Source organism: Giraffa tippelskirchi, chromosome 4 (genome assembly GCF_054371585.1).
Source record: "Giraffa tippelskirchi isolate mGirTip1 chromosome 4, T2T-mGirTip1v1.2.pri, whole genome shotgun sequence".
In the NCBI taxonomy this organism is placed as follows: domain Eukaryota; kingdom Metazoa; phylum Chordata; class Mammalia; order Artiodactyla; family Giraffidae; genus Giraffa; species Giraffa tippelskirchi.
The window spans coordinates 122,842,380-122,854,462 of NC_137278.1; the positions used below are offsets into that span (position 1 = coordinate 122,842,380).

A 12,083-nucleotide genomic window follows, 5' to 3' on the forward strand; every position below is an offset into this window, starting at 1 on the left:
TTTTTTTTCAAACTTTTGTTCTTACCTTCTTTTGGCCTTAATAAATACTCTTTGTCATTCTGTTTTTCTCTGTATTAGTTTGAAAGTTTACATTCTTTACCTACATATTGTGGTTAAGGTTATTAAAATTTCATTCCTTATATATTATGTACAATTCTTACTTTAATCAATAAACTTTATACTTCTCCTTGGCAACATATGATTCTTAGAACATTTTAAGTATCTACATATATTCATCTGTCTTCTGTCTATCTGTCTACCTATCTATCAATGTCTACACACACACACATTTACATTCAACAATTTGGGGGAATGCATTATATTCTTTGACATCGGTTTTTTCAAAGATGTCATCCACCATGTCAGTTGTTCTGTCTAGGTTTTTTTTTTTTTTAAGGGAAATCAAATAAACAATTCTGTTATAAAATCGTTGCTACCAAAAGTCATCTTTATTTTTTTTTAACATTATTGTTTGCAAATACGTTGCTCACTGTTATTGGACACTGCCTTTTTCCTTTCTTTTTTTGCCTATGAGATAATTCATGATATTTACACGGAGAGGTCATAATAACACTAGTTTGTTTTGTTCTGTGTTTTATTTAGGGCCGAAGTGAGGGATTAAGCATTTATTGTTGTTTAGTCACTCAGCTATGTCCGACTCTTTTGAGACTCTATGAACTGTAGCCTGCCAGGCTTCCCTGTCCATGAGATTTTCCAAGCAAGAATACTGAAGTGAGTTGCCATTTCCTTCTCTGGGAGATCTTCTCAACCCAGGGATCAAATCCTCGTCTCCTGCATTGGCAGGTGGATTCTTTACCACTGAGCCACCAGGTAAGCCCCTGAACATTTATTATGATCCCATAATTTTAAAAATGACTTGGGTTCCTCTTCTAGTTATTCTTCTGGCTTTTTTAAAATAATAACAATATATACATCAAGAAGGAGAGCAGCAGGTTTTTCACAAATTTTAGAGTCATTCTAGTAATCTTGTGTGTATAATTAAAAACATTAAAAATGAAAGAATTACTGGTAGAAAGCTCATTCTATTCCTCATAGCTTCATTTATCAATGCTTACAGTTATGTCTGTATTCTTCTAATATATCCTCTGTCCCTGACTCAGTCTTAACTCAAAGGAGGATGTCTAAATGCAGAACTCTTCCAAAATTATTGGAAGTATCAATAAAATTTAGAAAATTTTCACCTATATGTTTATATATCTATTCAGGCCTCTCATAGTCCTCATTCAACAACTTGCATGACATGTAAGTTGAAATTACAAACTAACCACATCTAAAAGCAAACTCTCAATCTTCTCTTCTAAATATGTACTCCTTAGAAAATGTTCTGCCATCTATTCAATTATGTATGCCAGAAACCTTATCCCCTCCTTGCTCTCATTCCCATCTGTTCAGTTAACTATCCAATTTTGACAGTTTTACCTCCTGATTTTATCACATTTGTCCACTTCCCTTTAATACCATGATCAGTGACCTTATATTTCAAGATACCATGTTTTTCCTAGTTTGTATTAAAATCCTAACTGAACTGATCTCCTCACATCTAGTCTTAATTTCCTCCAAATTGTTTCACTCTGCACCAGGAAAGTGTATGTGCATAAATTTATTGTGTATGTGTATAAACTTTTGTATATATCTACTATATATCTCTGCATAGTATGCATATGTACCCAATAATAATAATAAACACTTATTTATCACTTTCCATGTGTCATGCACTGTTCAAAGCACTTTGACTATTTTAACTCATTTAATTCTCACTGTTAGGTAGGTACTATTATTTGTCCTCATTTTATTGATTAGAAGAAATTGAGAAAGAAAATTTAAAAATCTGCCCAGGACCACAGAACAGTGAAGCTGAAATTTTAACTCAGCAATCTTAGCTTCAGTATTAACATTCCTTACCACCGCATGATATTACCTCAATGAACAACAGAGGATGAAATGGTTGGATGACATCACTGACTCAATGGACATGAGTCTGAGTAAGCTCTGGGTGTTGATGATGGACAGGGAAGCCTAGCATGCTGCAGTCCAATGAGACTGAGCGACTGAACTGAACTGAACGTAGTCACTTATGACTTAAAGCTCTTCAATGACTTCCAAATTGTCACTTCAACTTGACTACACACTCTTTAATGTTGCATGGAACATTCTTCTTTTTTACCCTGTGTTTAAATACTTCTCACCTTTTATGTGTTTTCTTGGCCATTATTTCTTCAGGGAATTCTTTCAAATTCCATTGAACCATGCAGCTCTCCATTAATATCTTTTATCACAGATGAAATTTTATATATTTTTGTGATTATTTGGCTAATTTGTGTCTCACTATAGTATAAACCGTGCAGACTATTATAGTCCATGTGTGTAGTCTAGTCTAGTATATGTATGGCACTCAATATATATTTTATGAAATAAAGAAAAAAGACAGGAAGGAAGGAAACATGAGATGGATAAAATTTCTTAGAGTTGAAAAAGTCTAACAGGAACAATTTACAACTTTTCTTTCGGATCAGAAATTCTTTTCATATCCTTTCTCCCATTTTTTAAATAGAAGTATAGTTGATTTTACAACATTGTATGAGTTTCGGGTGTACAGCACAGTGATTTGGTATTTTTGCACATTATATTCCATTATATGTCATTACAAGATAGTGGGTATAATTCCCTGTGCTCTATGTCTTGAATCATCTCTCTGTTTGAACAATTTCAAATAGGTAACACTACCTCAGGAAAAGCTGCTTCCATCCCTGGATGACTCTGATCAAATATTAGAAAGTTCTTCCTTAGCTAGCGATGAAATACAGCACCTTATAAATTTCACTCATGTGTTCTACTTTTCATTTTGGAGCTTCCTGGAATATGTGTTATCCTCTTTTTCACATGGCAGATTTTCAAATAAAGTTATTATGTTTCTCTCAACAAATTATTTTTCCCCAGCCTAATGAGATCTGATTTCCTGTATTTTTATGACATAATTTATATGACATAATTTTCTTTATGTGCTTTGAAGCCTTTTAAAATTATTCTTTCTTAATGTCTTACCTTCAGCCAGCATTAAAAACTGTTCAACGTATGTTCATTGTTCTTTCCTCCCACCCCTAAATAAACTTTGGTATGAAAATACAGGGGCAATACTGCACCTTATATTTTCTTCTTGGGAAATGTTTCTTCTTGGGAAATGCACCTTATGTTTTCTTCATATAACAAAATATCATATTAAGTTTCTGAGAAAACTTGGATTAAAGTTACACATTGAACTTTCATTAATGTAGTGGTTCACAAATGTATATGATCCTTTTTCTAAGGAAATATATCATATTTATAGGATTTTTCCAAATAATGTCTGGAAAATTATATATAAATAAATGTATTAATCTATATGGAATATTTATTGTTAGCAACATGTATTTAACATAGTCAGAAATATAAGAAAACTATACTTTGTTATGTAACAAAATTTTGTTTTGTTTTTTGACACATGAGAAACAGGTATGTCAAAGGATCAGAATATAATTTTTTTCTTAGGTTCACTGAATAAAAAAAGAAAATGGGAAATATATATTTTAATATATTCATGCTAGAAAAGTGGAAATAATTGTTATCATAAGACTTTTTAATAAAAATATATTCTTTATAAAACTTGTGAATAAGCCTCCTAAAATAAATAGTTTACTTCTGTTTTGTTAGAAAGCATTCATTCTTTTTATTTAAAAAATCCAAAAAAAACTGGCAAATATAAGAATGAACAATTTGCAATTAAGTGGATTTCAAGTGTTAAAACACTGAAATTCTCTCAGAAATGCGTTGAAATAAATGTAAGACATTAACTGCGAGAGTACACTACACTATACCTAAGAACAGCAGGTATAAGAAATAATAATGAACTAAAAATTCCTATTGCTTTGTTATTTAGAATTAAATAGCTAAAATTTTCTTGCTATAAAGTATTCGATGCATTTCATAACAATTCTTGAGCTAAATATCAAAATGATACTTACAAAAGCTACTTAACAATATGAATCTAATTATTTCTTTATAATTATGATAAAGAAATATCTCATTGTTTTTCTTTTTCTCTAGAAATTTCTACCTCTTGTTAGATCGTTGTGTTGTACTGTGATTATAGTATCTGCATAAGCAATTTTAAACATTTGTAAACAAATACATCGTTTCTATTGCATAACAATGTATTTGCATTAATTGGCATTAGTAAGCTGTGAGAGAAACAAAAAAGAACTATCTTTGAGTTGATAAAGTATCTTGACTCTGTGTCCTGTTTTATTAAAGAAAAGCAAGCTGTGCTATATATGGGGGAAAGCAACTGATTAGAAAAAATAAGTTGCACAAATAAAAATAGTGGCCATATAAGCAATTAGAAAGGCGATTTTTATCTTACACCTGTGAATGGTAACCAAATTTCATGTCAGAAATCTGAACTCATTAAATGAATTTTAGATTCTTGAAGACACATTTAAATAATGACAGCCTGAAGGAGCCTAAAGCAGGTCATTAAATCCATAGGGATTGGTGGTTTGATTTCATTTCCATCCAGACGGAGGTAGCGAAGATGAGGTCCATAACTGAAGGAATCTTCCATAGGCAGTGTGGCAGGAGTTGAAGGACATATTACAGAGACGTTCACATCTATGGAGAAAAAGATAGTGTGAATGAATGAACCAGAATGCAAGAGACTAAGGATGGGAAGACCATGCTATTAAACAGTCCTATGGAGGGCATAGTAGCTTGGTCTATGAAGGTGGCAGGGAGACATTCTTTTTGTCTAAGTTGGAAGTTATGCACAGAAAAAAATGTGCAATGTACATATAGTAATGCCAGTCCATATTTTGCTATACTTAATACACATCACTAGAAAACACATATAGTTAAAAACTGTGATAGAAACAAAGGTATATATGATGCATCACTTGTCTTCTTCCTTTGACAGGCCAGAAAAAGTGTGATTAGATTACTGTAGAGTGAGAAAAGTAGTATTTGGGTATCAGAGGTAGAAACAGTGGTTCAGAGCTGGTACTAAATTAATGGGTAGGTATGTGGGCAGATGGATGAATAAATGGATGTGAAGGCAGAAAGTCAGTCTATTATTAGAGAAAGTGCTTGAAAGCTACCTTTAAAATGCAAACACAAACTAATCATACATGATGACAAATTTTTTTCTTTTAAAGTACAATTAAAATAACTTTGTATACATGATACTTGCTGAAAAGAACCTTGAATCTCCATACTTAAGTGTATTTAATTGGGAAAAAAACATTTGCCAAGAATTGAATTACAAAAATTCAAGCCAGGAAATATCCTGTCAGCCTTTTCACATTGTTAGGATGTGAGAAATTGTGCACCTGCCTTGAATCAGAGCCCTTGGCAGCAGCGTGTATACTGAGATTTAGGAGAGAAAGGTGTGTTAAACCAGCAAAATTCTGATGGGTGTGCCTAATAACTGATCTCAAATGAATCCTTATGCTCCCTTTATCCCATTTTGCAATTGTGTTGAGCAAGAGATCTTCCCTTAGAAGATGAGATCCACCTAACTCTGGCAATGACCTTCCTTTTGTGTCCTGTGGGTGCACAGTAACTCATGTTGTATTGAAGGGTTTTATGCTTACTACAAATGTGCTTTGCTCTGATTGTATATCATTTTGTGAATGTAACTTGCTAAAAATAATGACTTGCATGTTATCGCAGATTTGTGTTCCTCAAGGTATTTTTCTTCACATATATTATCACCTTATCATGATGCAACTTTTATTGGGCAACACTATTATTCTCCCTACCTGGGTATTGCTTAAATAGTGACTCAGGTGGGTAAGGTCATGTGCACCAGGAATTTCATTAAGTAAATAGCTGAGTCCTACCCTTTTCCAACTACACAGGGTCACTTGCCTACTGGGGAGATTTTATCCTTTCTGATATGTTATCTCTTATCTTTATCACCCTTATTACCCATAATCCATGCATGTCTGAATAACTAGAATGTAAAAAACAAGTGTTCTAAATTTAATTATATTTTCATGAAATAATTGCAGTGTTTCTGAGAGAGTACCAAGAAGCAACTTGTTTGAATAGGTAACATTATTGCCAAATTTAAAGTCCCCTAAAGTATTCAGAAGAAATAAACATTTCTGTCATTTTGGATAAACGTTTGCTGTCCTATAAACTCTTCATATAAAAGGTATGTTTCTGGGAAACCAATTTATTAACAACTAGAGTAGATTATGTGGTAAGAAGAACTAAGTACTTTAGCAGTCACTGTAACACAGTGTGATATAATCATGAGCCAAGAACTTTTGCCAGGGAAATTCTTCTTTTCCATTTATTTTCTTGGAATATAGAAATGACTATGCTTGATATCTACATTAAGAAACAAGTAAATCAATTTCTCTATGTTGACATTGAAGTTGTGAAAATGAATTTTACCTCTGTTGCTAGAAATTTGTCTTAAGTCTTGTACTCTAGAAATTGAAGAAAATGTCCTATGATTATACTGTTGGACTGAGAAAGATCACCTAAGGGAAAACTTGGATCCAGGGCCTGTCTATTATACTTACCCTTTGTCCTTGGAAAAATACCCTTAACTAGTTGAGCCTCAGTTTTTCCATCTTCAGAAATATAAGAGCACACAAGATTCTTTTGAGGGTTCATTTGTGCTTCTCAAAGTGTGGACCAGCAGTATCCGTACTACCTGAGAACTAAATCCTTAGACCTCAACCCAGACTTACTGGGTCAGAAACACAGAGGCTGGGGCCCAGAAGTCTTTTATAAGCCTTCCAGGTGATTCTGATGCACATTAAGGTGGAACGTGGGAAAACAGAAATATATGAGAAAACTTCGATGAAAAAAAACACTCAGAGTAGAGGAAGAACAGAGTCCTTCTCTTCTTTGGGTAACCTTGTATAGCTATGTAATTACCTTGCATAGGTGCCCAACCATGTGTTGAATTTTACTACCTCACTCATGAACACTCTCATGCTCAAAGTCCCAGTTCAGGGGAATCCCCAATTCACAAACAGGGATCTATGTGGAATCCTTTTAAATTGACTTCCTACCTCAAATGTCTATGGGACTTTTGTTGTCAGGTCAGGAATGCACCTGTAGAAGCATAGAACTTTTGTCAGGAAAAATTACATTTATTTAGGTTGATATTGGGCTTCCCAGGTGGGTCGCATGGTAAAGAATCTGCCTGCAGTGCGGGAGACATGGGTTCAATCCCTGGGTCAGGAAGATCCCCTCGGGAAGGGCATGGCAATCCACTCCAGTATTCTTTCCTGGAGAGTTCCATAGACAGAGGAGCTTGGCGGGGTACAGTCCATGGGGTCACAAAGATCGACATGACTGAGCAACTAACACACACACACACACACACACACACACACACACACACATACACAGGTTAATATTGGCTGTTGTACTATTTGGTTCAGTGCAACAGGTTCAGCTATTAAGATATTTTCCTGTTGAATCTTTTGCTTTAACTACAAGATGAAACAATGTGTCTCATCACCATGGCAAAAAAATCACTGCTGTGGCAGCAGCCTGCTTTTGTTAGTTCCTGGATTTTGCTCACGTGTGCTGTTAGGAAAAAACAAAAAAAAAAGATTGAATAACTGAAGAATACACAGTGCAAAAATGATCTGTTCTTACAAGCGGGATGTTTAACTATTTGCTTAAAGAAAAGTTTAGTGAGTGATAAGCAGGCAGCACAACCTTCTGACAATGATCTGTGTTACTTTCCTACAAACCATCCAACTGATTCTCACTTTAAGAATGTATTTTATAAAGTTGTTCAGAAGCCCCCCTCAAGATTATCTTCCTTAAGGGCTTGTTTGGGGATGGAGCATTCCTGGATACTTGACAGGCTGATAGCATAGCCTGTGGCTGGACTAAGACGTTGTCCACTTCTATACCAGAGTCAGCCTGGTCTCAGGCATAACTGTGAAGATGCCAAGTTTGCCTTTAATGTCTCCAGCTTCTTCTTCCCTTCATGGCACCTCTGCCTCCAAGGCACACTGCACTCATCTCTCTCTCTCTTATCAAAGCTATTTTCAGAAAAAGTGTGGGTATTCTACCTTGTTGATTGCCATTAGTCCTAAGGAATTGCCACCTTCCAGGGACATTTGTTTCAATTTCAATTGAGCAAAACCTTGAAGTACAATATTGGTTCTCAATGCATGGTCCCTAAAACAGTAATCTCAGCATCTCTAGGATACTTGCTAGATATGAAAAGTCTCAGGTCCCACCAGACCTACTAAATCAGAAACTCTGGAATGAGGCCACCCATCTACATACTCTAAAGTTTGAGAAAGCCACTGATCTAAAGCAGAAACTCTAATTAAGGTGACTGTAAGCATCAGCTCTCTGTAGACTTTAAGATTAGGGTCCCTTCCTGATATCTCCTAAATCATATTCCTTCTTTTACTATCCATGAGATTGTGCCTGGTACACTTTCTTCCATAAGTCTGCCCACTGAGGCAGGAATATCAGAATCTCCTCAGAGTAAAAGAAGATAGAGACATTTAGTTTATCCAACAGGTAATATACCTCTGTAGATTACTAAAATCAACTTTTCAATCTAAGATTTTAACCTCTTGGATCATTGACACTGTGAATAGACAAAACTTGAAAATACGCTTTAAAAAAGTACAACAGTTGGAATAAAACCCCAACATTATTGAAACAACAACCACCGCAAAAGAAGATATAGAGTAAACTTAATGAGTATCTTAGTCAATGACACACCCTGATGGTTACTTACTTCTAATTTTGTTGTGATCGAGATGAAGGTGCTGCAGATGAGCACTGATTTTGGGGACCTTTGTGAGTTGATTGTGAGACAGTTGAAGATCTAGAATTGATGATACATTAAAACCACTAGAAGGAAGGCCAGAATCAGATAATTTGTTGTGGTTGAGCCTCAGGAAGGCCACTTTAGGAATCACATTAAAATAATTTTCTGGTATTCCTTCAATGGAATTGTTGTCCAAAAACAGCTGCATTGTATTGGCTGGTAATCTTGGTGGCATATTCCTCAGGGCATTCTTAGCCATGTTTAGCTGCATGAGGTTCTTGAGTCCCTTAAAGGTGTCTCTTTGAAAGGCATTGTCTAATAGCTTATTGTGTTGCAGGTCAAGAAGGGTCAGGTTCTCCAGATTGCTGAAAGTCCCTTGAGGAATTCTGGACACCTTGTTTCTAGCTAATTGTAATTGTTCTAAGCTTCTTGGCAATGGAGAAGGTACCTCCTCTAGCTCATTATCTTCCAGAAACAAGAAAAGCAGCTTCTTCAGTTGGCTCAGGGCTCCCTTTTCAATTCCATAGTTGGTTATTTTGTTCTTGTTTAGGTTTATCCATCTCAACTGGGTGGCATTCTCGAATGGCTTCTCAGGAATGGTTTCTATCAGGTTGTTTTCAAGATAAAGGTACCAGATCCTTGACGGGATAGCAGGGATTTCTTTGAGACCTCGGTTTTCACAGTACAAAGCAGTAGGAAAACTGGGGGGACAGAAACATTCCCTGGGACAATCGAAATCATGCACTGTCCAGTCCTCTGGATCACTTGCCTCATAAACCTGTCTCACACTTCGAGTCCACACCGTATCTGTTACGGATAACACCCAGATGATGAAGCAGATTGTGGCTGCCATTACAGTATCTAGAGTGAGGGATACAATTATTAGAGGTTTAAAGAGTTTGACCTTTAGATAACTGCATGCACCAAAATGATTGGTAAACCTTGCTTTTTTGGTGGGGGGGGGGAGGGAGGAAGGTAAAGACTTGACAGCATTTTATGCATAGTTATCAATCATTACCCATTTATTTAGTGAGCACTATCTGCAAAGCATTTTCAAAAAGTGAAACTGACTCATCAACTTGTAACTTTCCAGTTTTAACACAATCACTATGAAAACTGAGTAAGAAAAAGCAAATTTTAGGAACTCTAAGTGCTTTTCCATTTCAAGCTATTTAATACAAGGAAGTTAACTGAAACCCAGAGTTGAACACACAAGTACAAAAAAGTGACCTTTTAATAACTCAAATTTAGAGTCTACATTGTTCCTAAGAAATAGGCATATGCTTTTACTTTTGCTCCTAAATGAGCAGAACATCTGGATGAGATTTCCCAGGCTCTTTGGCCCTTGAACCAAAGAAATAGCAAGATCAAAGAACATTTTAGCAGTTTTTCTGTGAAGGAAGGTTTTAGGATTTGAAGAAAAGTATGTGATTAATCGCTTGCTCTGTTGCCCCACTTCTCAGGTAAGTTTTATTTTGGGGGTTTAGGAAAATATTTCTAATATTTTAATACAAGATCAAGCTGTTTAGCCAAGAAATTTGGATTATGAAACTCTCTATGTACAGATGTAGATATAGACATAGATACAGATATAATCACACTTACATAAGTGGCATTACTATGGTCAGTAAGAAAGGAAACAAAAGAACATGCTTAGGGTACAGGTGATCTCCATAGTTTCAGTATGGCTGCTAACAAGCATAGGTTAACACTTACTGATATGTGAGACATTTAAAAGACAGAAAGCCTCCCAGCTGAGTATCAGCAAGGCTATTGGAACAAAGAACTATCCTAACATGAAAAATATATATATATGTGTGTGTGTGTGTGTATCTATATAACAGTAACATTCTGACCAAGGTACATTTAGTTCAAACACTTGATAATGAAGACCAAATAAATTTGACTGATTCCTTAGGAAAAGATAAAATGAGCATCATTTAGAAATGCTGATCTTTCGATTTTGCCACTAAATCGAGGCAAGCACAGAGCTGCTTCCTTGAGCTGTCAAATTTCTTGTGATAGCGAACGCTCCTCTGGTCATCCTCCAACCCAGACACATTAAAACATTCTTTTCTTCAGAATAGGGATTTGCTTTAGTTATTGACGCTGTAACCCTGCCTCAGATGAATCATAACTTTGAATTCTTAACTTTAAGAGTTACGAAAATTGTAAAAAATAGTTTACCTTGCTGTCCAGGAATGTATCGCTGAGTCCTGTGTCTGGAGCTGAAGTTTGCTAAAATCAGTTAAGGAAAAAAAAAAAAAAAGAAAACTTTGACTAAGGGAATTTGTTTTTATTTTATGCTGTCAAGCCTCCTATGAGGAAAAAATACAACCTCCTCAGACCGGTCACCATGAACACCTTTGATCTATTGTTTCCACTTTGACAGAGCCTCAGAACACCGCTTACCTCAGTTCTTGGATCTTCTTCGTCCCTTTCTATTGGTCACTGCTCATTCATAGTAATGGATTGACCCAGGCTCCACTGTTGTGTTTTTATGAATCCTCCCTCATATATATGCATCCATGGCTCCAGCTTTAACCCCTCCAACAACCACAGCACTTCAGTACCTAGGCAGCCCAGCACAGAAAATTCTGACTTTAATCTCAAGAACCCATAACAAAAATTCAGTGTCATTTTCAAACTCTGAGTTCACAGTCCCAAAGATATCGTAATGTGGTGATCTGGAGTAACAGCAAGAAACTAAAAGCAGTTTTAACTTCAAGTACACCAAAAAAGAGATTTTAAAGCAGTTTTCTTTTTTTAATTGGATACAAAGAAATAAAGGCAATGTCCTCTTTATAGGGAAATCTTTAACTCATGTTTTCTTGTGTAAAACAGTTGCTGAAATTCTGTTTAGATATATTGATTTTGATAAGGGAAAAAGAGATAGAAAGTATATTTGAGAAATTTAAAAATGAAATCTGGAAAGCTCTGCCTGATGTTGGCACTAAATATGCTGTTATGCTTTGTTCTATAGAAATAATTCTTCTGTCTCTATTTCATATTGGGAGCTTAATTCCAAACAACAATTAAAGTGAGATGTTTTTCTCTGTATAACAGATGTTTTGCATTTAGGACATTATAGGGCCTTATGTTGCACTCTTTTGTTTCTTTAGCACAGAAGTTTAGGATAATGTTTCTTCTAGTTCTTCTATTTGAGGGAAAAAAAAAAAACAAGTTATGCCTCTTAAGGAAAGACAAAAATTTTTGAAAATCTCATTTTCAGATGTTATCCTGTTGATTGATTATAATCACT

General features: G+C 35.3%; 1 protein-coding gene across 2 annotated transcripts; it reads right to left on the reverse strand.

Moving 5' to 3' along the window:
* Positions 1–3,699: 3,699 nt before the first annotated feature.
* On the reverse strand, positions 3,700–11,394 carry KERA (keratocan). Of its 2 annotated transcripts, XM_081587339.1 has the most exons (4): positions 11,234–11,394; positions 11,009–11,059; positions 8,789–9,682; positions 3,700–4,665 (listed from the first exon to the last, which is right to left on the reverse strand). In XM_081587339.1, the coding sequence occupies exons 3-4, from the start codon at positions 9,672–9,674 to the stop codon at positions 4,493–4,495; spliced, it is 1,059 nt and encodes a 352-aa protein (XP_081443465.1). In that variant the 5' UTR covers positions 9,675–9,682; positions 11,009–11,059; positions 11,234–11,394; the 3' UTR covers positions 3,700–4,492. The 2 variants fall into 2 exon arrangements, with proteins under 2 accessions (XP_081443465.1, XP_081443464.1); XM_081587338.1 differs by lacking the exon at positions 11,234–11,394 and having other exon boundaries at positions 11,009–11,208.
* Positions 11,395–12,083: the final 689 nt, after the last annotated feature.

Bases quoted from the DNA above. Each gene is read 5' to 3' on its own strand.
- KERA (XM_081587339.1), bottom strand. From the start codon at position 9,674: ATGGCAGCCACAATCTGCTTCATCATCTGGGTGTTATCCGTAACAGAT. The intron at 4,666-8,788 runs GTAAGTAACCAT...TTTTCTCCATAG, and splicing joins CGATCACAACAAAATTAGAA to ATGTGAACGTCTCTGTAATA.